The following is a 23,690-nucleotide window of genomic DNA, read 5'->3' on the forward strand; positions in this document are numbered from 1 at the left end:
CTACTACAAAATTGGCCAAAGAGACCCAATATATAAGACCTGTCATCTACATAAGCGGTCTCTTTGATCCAAGAGACCATTTATTATTAATAACTGGTCTCTAACTTTATTGGTTGGAGTGGTAAATTTAATCGAGAGACCGGTTATTTAAGACAACGGGTCTCTTGTGTTTTTTCTGAGAAAAAATTATTTATCAAAAATAAACCAGAGACCGCCTTTTGCGAAAACCGGTCTCTTGTTTTTGATAGATAGACCTGTTAACATTAAAAACCGGTCTCTTGGTTTTTGAGGTTCAATTCCACGCACGTCCCCACTCACTTTTCTCTTTAACTTCTCTCACCTCTTCATTCCCTTATAGTTACCGCCGCTCATTTCCTTTCTCTTCTTCTCTCATCTCTTTCTCTCTCCTCCTTCAAACCCTAACTATTTCCTTCCTTCAAGCCAAATAGCTAGCAACTGTTCAATTCGAGCAGCCATTAACGAAGAAAAGAAAGAGAGCAAAATTATGGAAATTAAGCTCTTCGATTCTCAACGGTGAGAATTCTTCAATCCCCCTTTTCAATTTTATTTTTTTTTATTTTGCTCTTATATGTGGCGCAAAAAATAGGGGTTTTTTTCCCCTTCATTTTCTTTCTAGTTATCTATGATTTTATTTGAGTAGATCTTTGTGTTCTAGTCATCTGATGTTCATTTTTATCATTTTTTCTTAATTAAAAATCTGAATTTCTTTTAAACTTTGCTTTTTTTTTTGTCCGATTTTTCGTTTAGCCATGGTAATTGATTATAGTTTGTTTATTTTGCATGTTAATGTTTTTGTTTCAAAACCAATTTTCGCCATTTTTTATGAAATTTATGAGATTTGAACATGATGTGTTTTTCGGTTTCGTTTTGGGGGTTTTTCAATGGATGTATTAGCTTTATTCCCTTTTTCTTTTACGTTTTTTTTAAACATTTTCCCCCTTAGATCTTCTGTAGTATTAGATCTAGTTTAGTTGATTTTTCGTTTATTTTTTTTATATATGTTATTGTTCGTTTCGTTCTTCTTTTATATTAACCAGATGTGATATGTTGATGAATTTATTTTATTTTTATTTTCAATATCATTTTTAAGTTCTTCAGATTTTAGTTCTAGAAAAAAAATTTCGTCTTTAAAATTTATCTTTTTAGTTTATCCTGTCAATTCACTCTTTAGCTCGTTTTTGAAATTGGTTAAAATTATTTATATGAAATTTTATTTTTATTTTTTCTTTTTGTGTGTTTAATCGCCATTTAACCAAATTTTTGGTTTACATCCTGTATTTCATCAGTTATGAATTTTTCTTTTCAATTTTTAGATCTTTGTTTTGTTTCATATGTTTTTTTTTTATTATTTTTTTTTTTTACTTTTTTGGTTAAGTTTCCGTATTAATCTTTGTTTTGATTTTTTTTTTTGAAAACAATGTTTTTTTTTTAATTATGCTGGTTTAATTTTTCTGATTTATTTTATTAGATACTAGTTTTTGTCCGATTTTACTTTGTGTATGTTTGTGGTTACAGGTAAAAGATTTCTTAAAGTTATCATCTAGAAGATCTTTGGAACTGGAAGTTATCATTTACAACGTTTTGTTTTTTTATTTTTTTTTTATGTATTGGATTTTCAATTACTGTATATTTGTATCATGTTTGTAATCTCTGAGGTATATGACATTCAAGAATTATTTTGTACTCTATATTTAATAATGTAAAAAAATTAAATGAGTTGTATTGATGAATTGTGATTATAAATTTATAATTTTAAAATTCGTATCAAATAAGCAATATTTTTTTTTTATTTTAAATGAGATTGGAGAGACCTGTTAAGTTAAAAAACCGGTCTCAAATTTCTTAAAAAAGAGACTGCTTATCTTCCACAGGCGGTCTCAGTTTTTCACAAAAAAGAGACTGCCTATCTTCAATAGGCGGTCTTAGTTTTCTCATTCTAGAGACCGCCTCTAGTCAAGCAGTCTCTTAGCCAAAGAGACCACTGAGCTAGAGACCGCCTCTAGTCAAGCAGTCTCTTTGGCCTTTTTCAACTGGTCTCTTTGGCCTTTTTTGTAGTAGTGATTATTATGATATTTATTATTATGATGATGATTATGTTGCTTGATGCTATATTATTTTATTGCTTAATCACACCTTTTATTCATGTTTAAAAGGAATTGGTACTTGTAATAATCACGCTTAATAAGATAATTAATAATCTTGTTTAGGGTTAATTTGATTATCATTCAAGTGATCGTCAATAATAGTTTTATTTGTGCATTAATATTCAACCAACATAGATTAAACAGGTTTAGAGTTAATCCTATTGATTGTATGTTAATCAGAAAGCGCACATGAATACGATAAGAATAAAGTAGAGGCCTATTTTAGGGCAGGTTCAAACTCTTTTAGGTTGGATTTGTACCTTCATCCCCGAACACCAGTCATGGTTCCAGACCTATTGGAGTTAACGATCTCCTGGATCGTTAAGGGGTGTAACCTTCACCTCGTGAACGGTTTACAAGTTCCTAAAACTTGTTGACAATTCTTTTGCTCTATCTTCCTTCCCTTTAGACGCCACCATACTTTAATGTATGATCACAGTGAGGTTCAAGTTAGGGGTAATGCTTGAAATATTCCCTACAAGTTGGTTCTGCTTTCTTGGCTCTTTCTGCTGGTCCAGCAGTGATTGAACAAGCTACTTTCTTGGCTCTAGCTGCTGGTCCACTAGTGATTGAACAAGCACTTATACCTCACTGCTCGCATTTGTGACAGTGCCATTAGACAATTGCGAGCCTGCAATACTCACTTGCACTTGGACAGGTTGCTTGAAGTCAAGTGTATCACGTTTTGGAGTCGATGAGTATGATGAAAGTGATGAGAAGGAACAGGCTGAGTTGGCCTATCTTCTCAACAGATTTATATTTTATATTAGCACAGTTATATTGCTTGTAAATGTTTAAGAGAAAGTTTAATACTTTTTTTTTGAAAGCAAATTTGTCTATGTTTATAAAGCTGCATGTAGGGGTGTTCAGATCCGGGTACCCGGGTTTTTGGGTACCCGAAAAAGCGGGTACCCGGATCTTCGAGTAGTTTGTAAGTCGGCCCATGCCCCGACCCGGGAATTTTGGGTACCCGATTTCGGGTACCCAAAATTCCCGGGTCGGGTCATAGGGTACCCGAAATTATTAATCCACCAATTCTTTCTGTAAAAAAAACTTGATTTGATAGTTTCATTCATCACTTTCATGTGAGTGAGTGAGTTTTATAAACTTTATCATAGTATAAACTATAAATAGTCGTTATACTGAACAAACTTATAATCAATTATATTTAAAAAAAAAAACTACAACAAATTAAACATCATACAAGCCTATAATCCAAAAGATTAAAGAAATTGCAAAGTTGCAAACTTTATCATACTTGGGCAAACACCATTAACAATTATAAATTAACATCTTTCAAAATCAAATTTGAATGAACTTGGACCCATCATGTTGTTTACAACAGTAGATCTTGTACTTCTGGTTGTCGTTGCGGTGGACGGCAGGAGATCTTGTGTTGCTTCAATTTTCTGGGTTGATGAAGGGTATTATTCTCTCGCGCGGTGGCTGAAGACCATGTGAGACTGTGAGTAAGATGAAGGAGAGAGAGAGAGAGAGAGAGAGAGAGAGAGAGAGAGAGAGGGCGGATGAAACTATGAAAGCATTGGAGGACAGAGAGAGGGATGAAAGGGATGGAGGACGGAGAGAGGAAAGAGTGCGTGTGGCGGCTGCTAAAGGGGAAGTGGGAACATAAAAGCGTAGGGTTTTACTAGCAGTACATATATATTTTAAATAAAAAAAAATAGTGGGTCAACGGGTACCCGATTAGCACATACGACGGCCCATGACCCGACCCGTCACAAATCTTTTTTACTGGGTCGGGTACCCGACTTGGAAAATTTTGAAAAAAAAAATAAAAAAATACCCGCCAGAAATTTACCGGGTCGTCGGGTCGGGTCGCTCGGGTCGGGTATTTTTGAACACCCCTAGCTGCATGGGTTTGTGAACCAATTTGGGGAAAATGCAATAAAAGAAAAAAGAAATTGATCTTGGGAAATAAATGTTTTTGTGAAATTTGCCAACTTCAATTGTTCGAATCGGTTTCGAGTTGGACAATTTTTGGGTAAGACTCGTTCGACTTAACTTTGGGTTTGGATTGGATCAAGTCATTTTCGTTTCTATTACTAATACGTAGTGTGTTTATTTAAGAAAATAATCATTAGAAATACTATTATTGTATCAAGTTGATACTACAAGAAAAATTGTCTTTTCGTAGCGATTATTTTAACTTTTAGTATCGATTGTAATTGCAACAAAAAGCTTTCCCAACGAATAGTCATTCGATACTTTATCCCCCGTTGCCTTAGCCTTTAGTAGTGGTTTTCAATATCGCTGGAGTTGGCCTCAATAATCGATACGAAAAACTACATTCAATCGTGGTGATTATTGTAGCAATTATAATCGCTATAAATGTTGAACTCATTTTCTTCAAAAAAAATCATACATATGATCTTTACAAGATTCGAAACATGCAACTCAAACTCTTATATTTAATGTTTCACCAATAAACTATGATATATTTTATGTATTCTTTATCAAACAATATTTATATATCTAGTGTAGAAAAGGTTTTTTGTATCGATTTTTGGGATTTAGTGGCGATTGTAAATGATACGATTTCTCATAATTTTATAAATGTGAAAAAATAGTGTGGATATGTATTATTAGTTTTCCGTATCGATTTTATATGGGAAAACCACGGCGATTGTAAAATGATACGATTTCCTTAATTATTTCACAAATATACTTGCATATTGTAGCGAATGTACAATCGCTACAAAATAATCGCAACGAAAAGACAATTTTCTTGTAGTGCTGGTCCAGCAGTGATTGAACAAGCTACTTTCTTGGCTCTAGCTGCTGGTCCACTAGTGATTGAACAAGCACTTATACCTCACTGCTCGCATTTGTGACAGTGCCATTAGACAATTGCGAGCCTGCAATACTCACTTGCACTTGGACAGGTTGCTTGAAGTCAAGTGTATCACGTTTTGGAGTCGATGAGTATGATGAAAGTGATGAGAAGGAACAGGCTGAGTTGGCCTATCTTCTCAACAGATTTATATTTTATATTAGCACAGTTATATTGCTTGTAAATGTTTAAGAGAAAGTTTAATACTTTTTTTTTGAAAGCAAATTTGTCTATGTTTATAAAGCTGCATGTAGGGGTGTTCAGATCCGGGTACCCGGGTTTTTGGGTACCCGAAAAAGCGGGTACCCGGATCTTCGAGTAGTTTGTAAGTCGGCCCATGCCCCGACCCGGGAATTTTGGGTACCCGATTTCGGGTACCCAAAATTCCCGGGTCGGGTCATAGGGTACCCGAAATTATTAATCCACCAATTCTTTCTGTAAAAAAAACTTGATTTGATAGTTTCATTCATCACTTTCATGTGAGTGAGTGAGTTTTATAAACTTTATCATAGTATAAACTATAAATAGTCGTTATACTGAACAAACTTATAATCAATTATATTTAAAAAAAAAACTACAACAAATTAAACATCATACAAGCCTATAATCCAAAAGATTAAAGAAATTGCAAAGTTGCAAACTTTATCATACTTGGGCAAACACCATTAACAATTATAAATTAACATCTTTCAAAATCAAATTTGAATGAACTTGGACCCATCATGTTGTTTACAACAGTAGATCTTGTACTTCTGGTTGTCGTTGCGGTGGACGGCAGGAGATCTTGTGTTGCTTCAATTTTCTGGGTTGATGAAGGGTATTATTCTCTCGCGCGGTGGCTGAAGACCATGTGAGACTGTGAGTAAGATGAAGGAGAGAGAGAGAGAGAGAGAGAGAGAGAGAGAGAGAGAGAGGGCGGATGAAACTATGAAAGCATTGGAGGACAGAGAGAGGGATGAAAGGGATGGAGGACGGAGAGAGGAAAGAGTGCGTGTGGCGGCTGCTAAAGGGGAAGTGGGAACATAAAAGCGTAGGGTTTTACTAGCAGTACATATATATTTTAAATAAAAAAAAATAGTGGGTCAACGGGTACCCGATTAGCACATACGACGGCCCATGACCCGACCCGTCACAAATCTTTTTTACTGGGTCGGGTACCCGACTTGGAAAATTTTGAAAAAAAAAATAAAAAAATACCCGCCAGAAATTTACCGGGTCGTCGGGTCGGGTCGCTCGGGTCGGGTATTTTTGAACACCCCTAGCTGCATGGGTTTGTGAACCAATTTGGGGAAAATGCAATAAAAGAAAAAAGAAATTGATCTTGGGAAATAAATGTTTTTGTGAAATTTGCCAACTTCAATTGTTCGAATCGGTTTCGAGTTGGACAATTTTTGGGTAAGACTCGTTCGACTTAACTTTGGGTTTGGATTGGATCAAGTCATTTTCGTTTCTATTACTAATACGTAGTGTGTTTATTTAAGAAAATAATCATTAGAAATACTATTATTGTATCAAGTTGATACTACAAGAAAAATTGTCTTTTCGTAGCGATTATTTTAACTTTTAGTATCGATTGTAATTGCAACAAAAAGCTTTCCCAACGAATAGTCATTCGATACTTTATCCCCCGTTGCCTTAGCCTTTAGTAGTGGTTTTCAATATCGCTGGAGTTGGCCTCAATAATCGATACGAAAAACTACATTCAATCGTGGTGATTATTGTAGCAATTATAATCGCTATAAATGTTGAACTCATTTTCTTCAAAAAAAATCATACATATGATCTTTACAAGATTCGAAACATGCAACTCAAACTCTTATATTTAATGTTTCACCAATAAACTATGATATATTTTATGTATTCTTTATCAAACAATATTTATATATCTAGTGTAGAAAAAGGTTTTTTGTATCGATTTTTGGGATTTAGTGGCGATTGTAAATGATACGATTTCTCATAATTTTATAAATGTGAAAAAATAGTGTGGATATGTATTATTAGTTTTCCGTATCGATTTTATATGGGAAAACCACGGCGATTGTAAAATGATACGATTTCCTTAATTATTTCACAAATATACTTGCATATTGTAGCGAATGTACAATCGCTACAAAATAATCGCAACGAAAAGACAATTTTCTTGTAGTGCTGGTCCAGCAGTGATTGAACAAGCTACTTTCTTGGCTCTAGCTGCTGGTCCACTAGTGATTGAACAAGCACTTATACCTCACTGCTCGCATTTGTGACAGTGCCATTAGACAATTGCGAGCCTGCAATACTCACTTGCACTTGGACAGGTTGCTTGAAGTCAAGTGTATCACGTTTTGGAGTCGATGAGTATGATGAAAGTGATGAGAAGGAACAGGCTGAGTTGGCCTATCTTCTCAACAGATTTATATTTTATATTAGCACAGTTATATTGCTTGTAAATGTTTAAGAGAAAGTTTAATACTTTTTTTTTGAAAGCAAATTTGTCTATGTTTATAAAGCTGCATGTAGGGGTGTTCAGATCCGGGTACCCGGGTTTTTGGGTACCCGAAAAAGCGGGTACCCGGATCTTCGAGTAGTTTGTAAGTCGGCCCATGCCCCGACCCGGGAATTTTGGGTACCCGATTTCGGGTACCCAAATTTCCCGGGTCGGGTCATAGGGTACCCGAAATTATTAATCCACCAATTCTTTCTGTAAAAAAAACTTGATTTGATAGTTTCATTCATCACTTTCATGTGAGTGAGTGAGTTTTATAAACTTTATCATAGTATAAACTATAAATAGTCGTTATACTGAACAAACTTATAATCAATTATATTTAAAAAAAAAACTACAACAAATTAAACATCATACAAGCCTATAATCCAAAAGATTAAAGAAATTGCAAAGTTGCAAACTTTATCATACTTGGGCAAACACCATTAACAATTATAAATTAACATCTTTCAAAATCAAATTTGAATGAACTTGGACCCATCATGTTGTTTACAACAGTAGATCTTGTACTTCTGGTTGTCGTTGCGGTGGACGGCAGGAGATCTTGTGTTGCTTCAATTTTCTGGGTTGATGAAGGGTATTATTCTCTCGCGCGGTGGCTGAAGACCATGTGAGACTGTGAGTAAGATGAAGGAGAGAGAGAGAGAGAGAGAGAGAGAGAGAGAGAGAGAGAGGGCGGATGAAACTATGAAAGCATTGGAGGACAGAGAGAGGGATGAAAGGGATGGAGGACGGAGAGAGGAAAGAGTGCGTGTGGCGGCTGCTAAAGGGGAAGTGGGAACATAAAAGCGTAGGGTTTTACTAGCAGTACATATATATTTTAAATAAAAAAAAATAGTGGGTCAACGGGTACCCGATTAGCACATACGACGGCCCATGACCCGACCCGTCACAAATCTTTTTTACTGGGTCGGGTACCCGACTTGGAAAATTTTGAAAAAAAAATAAAAAAATACCCGCCAGAAATTTACCGGGTCGTCGGGTCGGGTCGCTCGGGTCGGGTATTTTTGAACACCCCTAGCTGCATGGGTTTGTGAACCAATTTGGGGAAAATGCAATAAAAGAAAAAAGAAATTGATCTTGGGAAATAAATGTTTTTGTGAAATTTGCCAACTTCAATTGTTCGAATCGGTTTCGAGTTGGACAATTTTTGGGTAAGACTCGTTCGACTTAACTTTGGGTTTGGATTGGATCAAGTCATTTTCGTTTCTATTACTAATACGTAGTGTGTTTATTTAAGAAAATAATCATTAGAAATACTATTATTGTATCAAGTTGATACTACAAGAAAAATTGTCTTTTCGTAGCGATTATTTTAACTTTTAGTATCGATTGTAATTGCAACAAAAAGCTTTCCCAACGAATAGTCATTCGATACTTTATCCCCCGTTGCCTTAGCCTTTAGTAGTGGTTTTCAATATCGCTGGAGTTGGCCTCAATAATCGATACGAAAAAACTACATTCAATCGTGGTGATTATTGTAGCAATTATAATCGCTATAAATGTTGAACTCATTTTCTTCAAAAAAAAATCATACATATGATCTTTACAAGATTCGAAACATGCAACTCAAACTCTTATATTTAATGTTTCACCAATAAACTATGATATATTTTATGTATTCTTTATCAAACAATATTTATATATCTAGTGTAGAAAAGGTTTTTTGTATCGATTTTTGGGATTTAGTGGCGATTGTAAATGATACGATTTCTCATAATTTTATAAATGTGAAAAAATAGTGTGGATATGTATTATTAGTTTTCCGTATCGATTTTATATGGGAAAACCACGGCGATTGTAAAATGATACGATTTCCTTAATTATTTCACAAATATACTTGCATATTGTAGCGAATGTACAATCGCTACAAAATAATCGCTACGAAAAGACAATTTTCTTGTAGTGTGGTTTAAGTTGAATCAAATCAAAATCAAGTGAAGTGATTTTGGATAGAGTTTGGGTTTCGGATTGAGTATATTAGGTTGGATGATCGAGTAAGGATATATTCTATTTACGGTAATGATATAAACGAGATTTGATCTTAAGTATCACCATTGAAGATTTTAATCAACTAAGCTAGCTAGTTTAAATAAATTTAAGTAAAGAATGCACCCTAAGAGCCTTTTCTAATTGACTGAATTGAATATTTTACGAGAAAAGGAAATTAAGAACTGAACTGAAAATAATCTGAAGAGAACAGACCCTAAGTTTCAAAATTGCAACCTTATAATAAATAAAGATGGAATTCACCAAGCAAGGCTTAAGTTATACTCATGATAGGTTGTCGTACACTTGTCAAAAATAAATTCCTAACAAAACCAACTAACAATATAGTAGGGTAAGTAGGGTCGAATCCACAGAGAGATGGTTATTCAATCTAACTTCTAAGGTATGGAGAAACTAAACTACGTCACGAAATTAGGATAAAAATATATTCTGAATTAAAAAAAGGACAAAATAATTAATAAAAAGACCTAGGGTTATGGTTCACCATGTTTATAGTTCTAAATCTATCAAATATCAATAACAATCCAATCAATCAATTATCTAGAGCAATTGTTAAGCCTACGGTCAGGTCTTAACGCTCTCAATTCAACATATGTAGTTCGGTCGCTAACATAATCAGAATTGCTAATTGTAGGCAAGTCTCTAAAAGTAAGATCTTTCGATTCAAACTCTTATTAACAATAATCAAACAATTGATCAAGTTGCAAGATTAACAATAAAAAACTATCAATTAGAGAAATGAATAATCAAAATATTAAAAATACCAATGAAGATTCGTCATATAATCATGGATTCCCAAACCCTAGAAATAAACTACTCAAACGTGGAAGAAATAATTAAAACTAGATCTAAGGAATAAAACATAATTAAAATAGAATAAAATACCTCAATGAATTGAAATAATAAACCCAAGAATCATCCATGGAAGAATCCATGGAAATGCCATGAGAAACTAGGATTCGAGAGAAAACTAAAAGAACGTAAAATAATAAAAGATATAAAAGGCATAGGGGAAAAATAATATCCCTTGAGTATTTATATTATCCTAAACCTAAATAAAATAGGAAAATAAAAATAACAAAAGAAATTTAATGATTGGTCGAATTTAAGAGTTGTAGTCCACATAGGACTCCTCGATCATCAAATGCGCGCACCACCCATCGGGCGATGGGTGGCCGATGGTTGGACGAGCTGCACAAGGGGGAGTTCGACCAGTGGCCGCTGGTTTTCCATCGCCCCAACCAGCAGCTCACGGCCGATCGCACAGCACGTCCATCGCCCGATGGCTGGGCGATGGATTGGCAGCTTCGCAAGGTCAACTTCAAAGGCTTGTATCTTGAGATCTAGGAATTGTATAGGGGCGTGCGACCTATAAATGGAAATATCTTCAAGTCTAGTTTCTAATGCAATTTGAATTGATTCATTCCGATCTGTAAAACTCAAGTTATGATCAAAAGAGTGACCAAAGGTCTGTTTTTCCACTTTGTAGACCATCGTTTTTCCTTCGTTTCTAGCTTAAATTAATTTCCAAAAAGTGCATAGCAACCCTTATGGATGCTATATTCATTCCTCATGCATATAAATCTCAAAATAATATTGCACAAACATATATACTTCATTGAACAACCTCAATCCATCGACTTTTCATCCTTTCATTGTTCGATTTTTCCAAAACCACTTTGAAAGCGTCCAAATAGTTATAGAAACTACCTGAAACATTAAGAAAAACACAAACGAAGCGCAATAGAGCACAAAAAGGACAAATTATGCAATTGCGGCCTAAAAAAGCGATAAAAGACTCAAAAAGCAACTATAAAACTAGCATAATTGTGCCTATAAACTCTATATAAATGTGATTTATCAACTCACCGAGCAAGGCTTGATATAGTTGGTGAGGAATTCACATTGGGTTGAATCCTCCCAACCGTGGAATTTGGAGGTGAGGAACCTATATCCTCCCCCCCTTACTTTTAAGTACTTCACCCGTAAATGGGACAAAAAGAAAACATGAAGGTTGAGGTCTAGTTCGTCAAAATGAGACAAAAAAAAAACGGAATATTTTAAAATATAAGTAATACTCCCTCTGTTTTTTAATACATGTTACACTTACTAAATTTGACCGTGTTTTAATAAGTGTTACACTTCCTTTATTGGCAAAAAAACTACATTTAAATATATTATCTCTCTCTTCTCATGGTCCCCACCTAAAACCACTACTACTTTTTATGTTCTATCTTTCCTCTCACATGTACTCCCTCCGTTTTTAAATACGTGCTCCACTTTTCTTTTTTCGACTATTTTTAAATACTTGTTCCATTTCCTTATTTGGAAAGTTTTTATAATATTTAACTAATTTCTCTCACCTAGTGGACCCAACAAATATCATATTTTATTAATTTCATATTCTCTCTTCTCTAATTTCTCCACTATTTTTTGTTTTTTTTTTTACAATTTTTTATTTTTCCACTAACACCACTACCTCCATATTTTATTAGTTTCTCCAATTTCTCCTAAAACTCCGCAGATGGAGAAATATAGCAAGTACTTAAAAATGAAGGGAGTATTACTTTTCAATAAACTATTAACCCCACTATCTTTCTTTTATAATTTTTTAATACTCCAACAATCCCATTTACCTCTTATTTTATTTAAGTTAATTAAATTGCCCAAAAACTATGTGTCGGTCAAACTGTAACACTTATTAAAACACGAAGGAGTAAAACGATATATGGATATATACGCCACAGTTTATTGCATTTAACACCAAAAAAAAGAAAAGAAAAAAAAGGGATATACACAATTTAAGGTTGAAATTCAAAAATAAATGCAGTGGTAGTAGGTGGAATTGAATCACTTAAGTCATGATATGATACAGAGACGTCTTTCATTTTCCCATTGCTAAGAATAACACCTGCTCATTTTGCTTCATCATTTTCATTCTCTTTCTCTCTCCTCTTCTCCTAATCTTACCCAGTTTCCGATTACCGATTCTCATTGAGTCTCCGATCTACTTCCCGCTAGATTCACTGGCGATCTTCTTCTACTCCTATTGAACGATTCCAACGAAGGATCGCAACTATGGGTATAATTTTTAATTATTAAATGTGATTTTTGTGGAAATTTAAATCGATGTTGTGATTGTTGGATTATTTATATTATAATTATTAACTTAATGTTTGTGGTTTAATCTGAAAACAAGTAAGATTGAATTAAATTAATCGTGGGTTGTTTATTTCTCGTATTTTTAATGGATTGAGCTTAATTTATTGATAATATGGGTTGATTAAAAAACAAGTAAGATTGATTTTTTACAAATTATGGATTGTTTATATTTGAAGTAATTGACTTTTTATTCATCGATAATATAATATCAGTTGATGTTGATGGAAATATGCTCTTTAAGAATGATCAAAAGATTCAAAAACCTTTTGGTTTTGCCTATTGGTAGATGATACACCCGGTTGTACGTAGATTTAGATGCAATCGGATGCAATGACAATGATGTTATAAAGTGATTTTATTTTATTTATTTATTTATTTATTTTTTTTTGAAAATGTATATATTATAGTGTTACATGCTTTTATAATGATGTTTGTGCCTTTTATGCTATTATTAAGTTCCGATTGTAGTGCTTTTATTTATCACAAATTGCTTGTATAATAAAGTTATGTGCTTTTATTGTCAAAAAAAAAAAAAAAGTTATGTGCTTTTAGAATAATGTTTGTGCCTTCTATGCTATGGAGTATTATTCCTAAATAAACAAGAATCTCTAACCATAAAGTATAGCAAATCTTTGACTTGTTTATAAAGAAAGTCATTTTTGAATAACCAAGACAATGTTGTTTTTAATCCCAATATACAACCGAGTGTAGCTTTTAAATTGCGGGTTTCACAGCGTTTTAGTATCTGGACTTCAATTTTGATTAAATTATTGACTCACCATATGATGTGGGAATCAACTTGTTGAATTGCTGCAATGAATTTGTGGATTTTCAAGATTTTGATATTTTTTTCAAATCAAAAGTACTGAATGAAACTAAATACGGAGTAACCATTAAAGGTTATGCAATATAAGCAATGAAATAAATTGAACTGAATAACCTTTAAACAGTACTGATAATAATAACCTTCTAATCTTTTGATTCTACAATTCTTCAGCTTCTGAGCATCCTTACAAGGGAATCTTCACCAGTCTACCCAAATCGGGTGGTGGTGAATTTGGAAAGTATTACAGTCTTCCAGGTCTTAATGATCCTAGAGTTGGTAAGTTTGGTTATTAGAACTCTGTTGGTATAGTCTATGACTTTGACTAAATGCTTACTTGGTTAAATTAACAATTTTCTTTTGACTTGGTTGTTTTATATCGCAGAAAAGTTACCTTTCTCCATTCGGATCCTCTTGGAGTCAGCCATTCGCAACTGTGATGGCTTTCAAGTAAAAAAGGATGATGTTGAGAAAATCATTGACTGGGAAAACTCAGCACCTAAGCTAGTTGAAATCCCCTTTAAGCCTGCGCGTGTCCTTTTACAGGTTTTTTACTTCGTTACTAAGCCTGGGTATTGTATTGGTGTATGTATGAAGACTTGTGACCAATATACAAATACATTAAGCTTTGTTTTTGTTTCTAGGATTTCACAGGAGTGCCAGCTGTGGTTGATTTGGCTGCTATGAGGGATGCCATGAAGAACCTTAACAGTGACCCTAACAAGATCAACCCATTGGTCCGTTTCCTTTTCTGTATTTATGATGAACCTGAAAATTATAGTTCAGTACTTCAGTGGCTGTGACCCAGTATAATATACTACTATAAGCCATTCACTGTGTTTTATCATAGCAGTCTTGTTTTTTAATTATGTCTCTAACCCAACAAAGAAATGGCCAAAAGGGAAGAGTGTTACCATGTTCCGTGCTTTGAACTAATATTTTTGCTTTCTTTGTACGCATTTCATTTTCTTAAGAACCATATACTTGTAATCTTAACTTTAGTCTCCTTATTATGCATGGCAGGTTCCTGTGGATCTTGTCATTGATCATTCAGTTCAAGTTGATGTAGCAAGGTCTGCAAACGCAGTCCAGGCAAATATGGAACTTGAATTTAAGAGGAATGGAGAGAGGTTTGGTTTCTTAAAATGGGGATCAACTGCTTTCCGTAACATGCTTGTTGTTCCACCTGGTTCTGGAATTGTGCACCAGGTAAGAGTAATTCCTGGATTTTGATCATTTGCAAGGGCTGATGTTTACTCGTATTTAATTATATCATTCTTACTAGAGTGTTTAGTAGGACATTATAATTTTTAATGTACTGGTAGCAGCATACTGGCTTAATCATGTTGTCCTTTTGTTTTTTCCTCTTTGCTTTTATACTTTAATAGTATTCATTGAAATAGAATGCTCCTGGGTCTTCCTGAGAGACCATAGAGTTGGTAGGGTGTTTATTTTTTATATTTATTTTATTTTATTTTAATATTGGACTCTGGTGTGTTTTTCTTTTCTTGATCAAATAAGATAGTCTTTTATGATTTGGTTGATTAAATAGAGATTTCACCTACTCCCGTTCCATTAAGTATGATAGATTTTAGTTATTTCTTTTTGTTGTCCCATTATTTAACGTGTGACTTTTATGAGCACAATTATGGTGAGATGAGGAAATATAGGATAATTTTTATTAGTTCACCCGAGGTTTACTTATTGAATTGGATGACTAGAATAAAGTCTAACTGTTAAAAGCACTATATATTGAAAGAGGAGGGATTAGTTTGTTGTAAAACTTATAACAAAGTAATTAGTGGTAATTATACTGCCTATACTCAAGTTCCTATATTTTTCTTTGACACCCAAAAATTTTACCAACTCGAAAGGACTCTACATTTTATACAAGTGGCAATATGTTTATGAAGTAAGGTATAATGTTTTCAATTTCCTTGAAATCTTGGTTTCGGGCTTGATTTTTTTTTGGGCAAACTATGTTAACTATTCAAGCTGTGCTTTTCATGAAATTACAGGTCAATCTGGAGTATCTTGGACGGGTAGTTTTCAACAACGAGGGACTTCTTTATCCCGATAGTGTTGTTGGTACCGATTCACACACAACCATGATTGACGGGCTAGGTGTTGCTGGATGGGGTGTTGGAGGAATTGAAGCTGAGGCAACTATGCTTGGCCAGGTGGGTGGTGCTCATAAGATATTCCTGCTTTACATCATAATGCAAAATTTGCTGCAGTGAATGTTGTTGCTGGAAAGGCTGAAATAAAGTACATGGCTTGATTTAAGTGACATTATAAAATAGAAATAAGGGGTTAATATGGTTTTGTGCATATGTATGGTATTAGGTGTTATTTGGTTGACTTTGAATTTCATTCCCATAGGCATTTGTATGACATTGGAATTAAAATCCCGCATCAAATTTCCTAGGAATTGACTAAACTTATTTGGTTATGAAGGCTATTGCAAATCATGGGAATTTTGAGTTATCGCGGGGAAGGGGGGAGGGGATTGGTAAATTGATTCCCATGTTTGTGGGCATTGGAAATTCCCATTAACTTGCACTTCCTACATTTCCACTTTTTATTACAAATCACTTATTTCTAAACTCGTATCAATTCAATTCCTCCATTTGTTTTTGTTCAACCAAACAATACCTTAGATTTATTTTGGGTGGTCTAAATTGTAATTTGTAGATTTTTTTTTGGGTGGTCTAAATTGTAATTTGTCACGTTGCTTGGCATTTTTTTTTAATTTAATTTTTTTTTTTAAAATAAAAAACAAAAAAAAAAAAATGTTTCTTTATTGCACCACTTCTTTGGTATTCACTATTCTCTGCTCTGTAATACAAGTTTTCTATTTGATGAATTGCTTAACCAAGTGTAGTCCCATGTAAAACAAGGCATAAACAACTGATCTAAATTTAAATGTAGAAAAGAAAAAGAAGTTATACATGCTATTTTACTATTCCTTGTATTAATACTAAGATATCTTAGAAGTTAGAAGTATCTAGGTTCTATGGATCATCTTTTGTTTTGTTTTTAATTGATATTTATAAGTCATTATGAAAAGAGGTTTTGGATTTCTTACTCCCTAACACCATGTGAGTTTGATTGTACAGCCCATGAGCATGGTTTTACCCGGTGTTGTTGGATTCAAGATGACTGGTAAACTACGTGATGGTGTTACAGCCACAGATCTGGTTTTGACAGCAACCCAAATGTTGAGGAAGCATGGTGTTGTTGGCAAGTTTGTAGAGTTTCATGGTAAGTTGGTGGATGGTTACATGTGGAGGTGTGGAGGGTGGTTATTTGATTAGTAGGGTCATTGCAGAAGTTTATGTTTCTTCTTGCACTTACAGGAGAGGGAGTCGGTCAGTTGTCACTTGCTGACAGGGCTACTATTGCCAACATGTCTCCTGAATATGGAGCAACTATGGGTTTCTTCCCTGTGGATCATGTTACTTTGGAGTACCTAAAATTGACTGGAAGAAGTGATGAGACTGTGAGTTACAACATATGCCTTATCTATTTCTTTCTTTTCTTTTTTTTTCTTTTTTTTCTTTTCTGTATTTTAAAAGCTTTATGAGTTTTTACATCAAGTTGACCATCACTAAATTTTGTGTTTCCTTACTTACAGGTTGCTATGATCGAGCAATATTTACGGGCAAACAAAATGTTTGTTGACTATAGTGAGGTTGAAACTTGTCAAACTTTTTAGCTTTTACCATTTAGCTGTAATGTTGGCATATATGTTCTAATATAAACAAAATTATTCCTGTATCAGCCTCAACAAGAAAGAGTTTATTCATCATATCTTCAGTTGGATTTAGCAGATGTTGAGCCATGCATATCAGGACCAAAACGGTACGTTTCTTATAAATATTTCCATTGGATCTATAGTATGGTGCTGACGTGACCCGTTACTGATAGGCCACATGACCGCGTTCCTCTAAAGGAAATGAAGGCTGATTGGCATGGGTGTCTTAACAATAAAGTTGGGTTTAAGGTAAAACCATCTGCTTAATTTTGTTTACTTGTTTTTTTAAATTCATTTCACTATTCCTCTCTTGTATATATTGTTATTATGGGCTCTCATTTGGTGTTAATTCATTACCTATCACATTGTTATCTTGTAGGGATTTGCTATTCCCAAAGAAGAGCAGGATAAAACTGTTAAATTTTCGTTCAATGGCCAGACTGCTGAATTGAAGCATGGTAGTGTTGTTATAGCAGCAATAACAAGTTGCACAAACACATCAAACCCAAGTGTTATGTTGGGTGCTGCTTTGGTCGCAAAGAAAGCTACTGAGTTGGGTTTAGAGGTTAGTTAACTTGCCTCTTATGATCATGTTTTATGTCTTGCTCTTAGGATTCGAATGATGACGCATTAACAATTCCGTGACATGTTTCTGTAAATTCCTTGGTTGATTGCCTTTTGAAAGGTGGTCGGTTGAATGAATTGAACAAGTTCCTTAAATAATATTTATTTTTACATATAAAAACTAATTAATCTTGTAACACAATTACATTCCTACTTGTTAAATGTTTTACCAATGAAGTAAATTGTAGACTGTTGTGAATAGGATAGGTGGTTCTAGTGACTATAGATTTTATATGTTACCAAGCTCTGAATTTGAGGATTTTGCTTTTTTAAAAATCTGGTATGTTAAAATCACCTCAAGATCACTTCTGGATTGAGAGATATGCACATATCTCTCAATCCAAATAGTATGTTAAATATGACTTAAAAATCTAGTACAATGGCAAAGGGTCAACTTCAAAATGCACATATCTCTCAATCCAGAAGTGATCTTGAGGTGATTTTGTTTTATATATTGTACTAGATTTTAAGTCATATTTAACATAATATCTTGAGCCTCAAGATCACTTCTGGATTGAGAGATATGTGCATTTGAAGTTGACCCTTTGCCATTGTACTAGATTTTAAGTCATATGTAACATACTATTTGGTGGATTGTTTTGCTTTTTTTTATCATCCTTTTCAGCCAATTATATAATAATTTTGTCATCAGGTCAAGCCCTGGGTTAAAACCAGTCTGGCTCCTGGATCTGGAGTAGTTACAAAATATCTGGAAAAGAGGTAATGGTTTTTTTCATATATTGATGACATAATTTTTCAATAAAATTAATCAAAATGCTTGTTTATGGATCATTTATTTTTCGGTTTGTGCTTTATATAGTGGTCTGCAGAAATACTTGGATCAACAGGGCTTCAGCATTGTTGGTTATGGTTGCACAACTTGTATTGGAAACTCTGGTGATCTACATGAATCTGTTTCTGCAGCTATCTCTGAGAATGGTATGTCCATTGTGTGTGTTAATTATGCTTTAGCTCTGTCTGTTATTCTGTTTAGATACTTTCTAGCATAAACTTCTTTGATGTAATCCAAATATTGTTCTAAGTAAAAATAGTTGGCTTGATTTTTGGTTTTTGTAATATTTTTGCTCTCTTATTTCAGTCTCTTTTCTATTTCTTGATATTTGTTACAAGTCTGCTTGAGATCACTCTGAAATCCACAGAGCTACATATAGTCTTTAAAATGTAAAAAAAGTAGTAAACATGCTTATATACAGTAGTTGATGGTGAATTTTCAGTGACGCTGCCATTTGTGTAGTCTATGTCTTGTTTGTGATGCCATATTATTATATCATGCATTGCATTAACTTGAATGCTCGTATTAGGGCTACTTTCTAACAACTAAGAAATGCTTCTAATCCACCATGGTGTATTGTGTGCCTGGTTCGTTTATACAGACATTGTTGCAGCAGCTGTGCTTTCTGGTAACCGTAATTTTGAAGGGCGTGTTCATCCTTTGACACGAGCCAACTATCTTGCTTCTCCTCCGTTGGTTGTTGCTTATGCATTGGCTGGAACTGTAAGTACACAACTGCCTTGGGATATGCATGGTATCTAGATTCAATGGTTGTTTATGATAGTTAAAATACACCTGGACACAGATGCAGGGATGAGCTCAGATTGTTTATGGTTTAAGTTTTATCTTATTTTTAGTTGTGTATTTGATAATGCATTAATTCCTCATTTTCTTGAGGTTTGAACAAAATTGAAGGTTTGTTGAATTGTGGAACTGCATAATTATTTAATACTTATTAAATATCTAGTTCTTTTAGAGTTTTTAATTTCAAGGCCGTGTAAAGTATTAAAAGAATTTGTTTTGCTGGGGGGTAAAACTAAGGGTTGGATGAATGGATGGTATTCTTGTTATATATGTTTCTGTTGCCGCACTTGAGTTTCTGGATTAAATGGTGATTTTGAGGAACAACCCTACAACCCTGAAGGAATATATAGAGGTGAAGAAAATTTAACACATTTTGCTATCTGGATACAACTTTGGGTGAATTGGATTATAAAGATGTGTCTAGGATTCTTGTGGATGGATATTGGTTCTATAATAAATGTATTGCTTCTGACGGTGATTACATCAATGAGTGGTTTTAGTGCCTCTCCCAGGGGATTTTTTGGGACAACTCGTGTAGAATGGGTCTGAATACAGCAGTCACTGCTGTTCATGGACTCGTACTTCTTAGGCATCTTTAATTTGGGTTTCTTTAATGTCCTGTCCAGATCATGTGTTATGTTTTGTGGGTATATAGTTTGTAGGAGTGTGTAGCTTTTTACCATTGTAGGTTTTCTCGTCTGGGGACAGTCTTCCACTTATCTGTGCATGTGAAACAAAAAATATGATTAAGAATTCCAACTGCTTATAATTCATTTTATGAAAGGGCAGAACCAATAAAGTAACACATAATTCAATGAAATAACTATTTTTCTCTTTCTTCTTCTGTCATTTCTTTCATCGTCAGATCAATTATTTTTATTTTATTGTAAGGGACACAAAGTTTAAAAAATATCAATTAACCCCAATAATCTTGCATTTTATAGGTTGATATTGATTTCGATAAAGAACCTATTGGTACTGGGAAGGATGGGAAAGAGTGTTTACTTCAGAAGACATTTGGCCCAGCAATGATGAGATAGCTCAGGTATGGCCTTTGTAATATGCTCTATAGTAACTGTTTTCAATGATGAGAAATGAAATTTAATGCTCTTTATGCTGGTGTAGGTTGTGCAATCAAGTGTATTGCCTGACATGTTCAAAAGTACCTATGAAGCTATCACTAAGGGGAACCCCATGTGGAACTCTCTTGAAGTTCCTGTTGGCACCCTCTATAAGTGGGATTCAAACTCCACATACATACATGAACCCCCATATTTCAAGAATATGAGCTTGGATCCACCTGGACCTTTTGGAGTAAAGGATGCCTATTGTCTTCTTAATGTCGGTGACAGTATAACTACCGATCATATCTCACCGGCGGGGAGCATCCACAAGGATAGTCCTGCAGCCAAGTTCTACTTGAACGTGGGGTTGATCGCAAAGATTTTCAACTCATATGGTAGCCGTAGAGGCAATGATGAAATGATGGCAAGGGGTACCTTTGCAAACATTCGCATTGTAAACAAGCTTCTTGAATGGAGAGAAGTGGGTCCAAAAACAATTCACATTCCAACTGGGGATAAGTTGTATGTTTTTGATGCTGCTATGGTAAAAAACTAAATCTCTTTTCTATTGCTTTTAAAATGATACTTATGTTGACTTGTTAGTTTTGTTTAGTAAGGAAAGTTAATTGCATGAGACTTAATGCATTCAATTTCAATCATAATTGCAGAGGTACAAGGAGGCTGGTCATGAAACCATTGTCATAGCCGGTGCTGAGTATGGAAGTGGTAGCTCTAGGGATTGGGCTGCCAAAGGTCCAATGTTACAGGTAAGTGGATTTTAAATGTGTATTAGGTTTCTTTGCTCTTGTTTGTATGAAGATGCCTAATAATGGAGAATAAATAATGTGATTACAGGGTGTGAAAGCAGTGATCTCTAAGAGTTTTGAGGATCCACCGAAGTAATCTTGTAGGTATGGGTGTTATCCCTCTATGCTTCAAGGCTGGTGAAGATGCCGAAACATTAGGACTAACCGGTCACGAGAGATACACAATTGACCTCCCTTCAAAAGTTAGCGAGATTAGACCGGGACAAGATGTCACTGTAAAAACTGACAATGGAAAGTCCTTTGTTTGCACCATCCGCTTCGACACAGAGGTGATTATTATGAACATCCTTTAATTAAAATTCGATTGTTTTGTTTCAGTGCTTGGCTAAATTCTGAAATAATATTTGTATGAAATTGTTTTGTAGGTTGAGCTCGCCTATTTCGACCATGGTGGAATCCTTCCATATGTCATTCGTCAATTGATGAAGCAATAATTTTTCATCGATTGAAATGAGTTTTGGTGGTCAAGTTCGGTCTTCTCTTGCTCTTCTCTGCCTTTCATACAACAAAGAATTTCCAATAGGGATTTTTTGTTAATAAGTGAGGATCTTGTGATTCAAAATTTCATGTTTGTTTTAAGGTAAACTTGTCAAAATGTACCTTAGTTTACATTCTTTATGTGAATTATCACCTTAATTAATTAATTTTATCAAATTAATAGCACTTTATAATTTTCTTTTCCGCTGAAGAAGTCAATTTTTAACTCCCCTGTTTTCCTCACTCTGTACACTTCCTCTTCCTCCAATGTCAGTTGCTCCAATTTCTTCCTTCTCCATTTTTTTCTCTCTTCATTACAATGCTGGAAAATAACAAGGTTCTGCATATTCTGCTAGTTTTATTAAAATTTAAAGACCGTACTTACAGTTTACCTTGAAATCGTCCGTTAAAACCCAGTCAAAGAACTGAATGTAACCCTTAACACAATAGGAACGAGTTCATACATCCAATTATCTCCACCAAAAACAGTATACCTCTAGTATGTTTGTAAGATAAATACGGAGTACGAGATGTAAAATTTGTTATGATATATGAATTCTACAAAGATTCAGCATCTTTGTTGCTGTCTATTGAGTAGAATGAAAGTTTTTGCTGAGGAAGAAGCCAATCTTTTCCATCAATATATGATACATCCAAATATGATGCTGCCTCATTTTGGTTAAGTTGCTTACTATAAGAAACCCTATTTGCGTAGCTTGCTCCTGGACCCGTGCATTCATATTCTCCGAAGAAAACAGTCCTGTTACAATCACATAATAATCGTTAGAAAACATCTTCTATTTGATCTCGACACTTCTCACTTTAGTCCCTTGCTATAAGTTCTTAACGCGTGTACATTTACTTCGTGTAAATAGTAAGTGTTGAGATCAATTAGAAACAGAGGAAATATATTGCATTTATCTTTATTTTTTGATGTTTGCATTTATCTTTATTCATTCATTAAAATTAAACTTTACTTCTCTTATCGTATCCTTTGTATGTTTCCGGAAAAAGTTTAAAAGAGAGAATTTACGTACGAGTCTCTAGAGGGATCTCTCCAATCATTCCATCCATCAGGAGAAACAACCTCGGACATGTATGTCTTGGAAAACACAACTGTTGAATAGGGTCCCCAAGCTCTACCAAGCCAAATTTTACCACTTCCACCAATGTTGCAATTCACAAAGGAGAATCCTGTGTTTTCATCTTGTGATTGTCTCCCGTGTGCCGTTATTGATCCATCCACCCCTTGTGCATTCCCAGCTATCGAGTTAATTGTGCAATTCTACAATGAAAATACAACCATTTTATTTCAATAACCTTGTCTCATTATTTGTTACCTTGTGAATATATTAACTAAAACCACAAACATATATTCCCTTCGTCTCTAAATATATATATATATATATTTTTATTTTTTTGTGACACTGCTTGACTACTATTAAAGTAAGAACAACATTTAGAAGAGTATGGAGTTTACGATAACCTCGTAGAGTGATCTAGCTTCTCCAAAAATGAAATCAATAGAACCTTGAATGAAGCAATCCTTGAAGTAATGCCTGCCACGATCATCATTAAGTGTGTCTTGAGACCCATAAAATCCACAACCATAAAAGGCAGCTTCATCACTTGATATTTTTAGTGCCACTCCTTGCCCTCCTTCATCTCCTGGAGATGGTTGAGGTGCTGTATTCTTTTCTCAAAACACCCAATGTTCGTTATAACAAAGTAAAATATAATTTTCTATTGCATGCAAAACACTATAAATTCTCTCTCCGCTTTAAACTGTTTGCACAATTTGCTTTTTCACGGTCTCCAAATTACAGGTTTGTTTATTCTCTTTATATT

The 23,690-nt window shown here is 34.3% G+C and overlaps 1 protein-coding gene and 1 pseudogene across 1 annotated transcript; one reads left to right on the forward strand and one right to left on the reverse strand.

The window, feature by feature from the left end:
• Window positions 1-12,311: 12,311 nt before the first annotated feature.
• Window positions 12,312-22,046, forward strand: LOC110703709 (annotated as a pseudogene).
• Window positions 22,047-22,199: 153 nt separating this feature from the next.
• Window positions 22,200-23,535, reverse strand: LOC110703708 (probable pectinesterase 15; the record flags this gene model as incomplete). The annotated part of the gene is made up of 3 exons (XM_021881496.1): window positions 22,200-22,602; window positions 22,880-23,127; window positions 23,329-23,535. Coding segments are annotated over 3 exons (657 nt in total), but the record flags the coding sequence as incomplete, so codon positions are not given.
• Between the last annotated feature and the right edge of the window lie 155 nt (window positions 23,536-23,690).

This window comes from Chenopodium quinoa, unplaced genomic scaffold, assembly GCF_001683475.1.
Source record: "Chenopodium quinoa cultivar QQ74 unplaced genomic scaffold, ASM168347v1, whole genome shotgun sequence".
NCBI classification, from domain to species: Eukaryota; Viridiplantae; Streptophyta; class Magnoliopsida; order Caryophyllales; family Amaranthaceae; genus Chenopodium; species Chenopodium quinoa.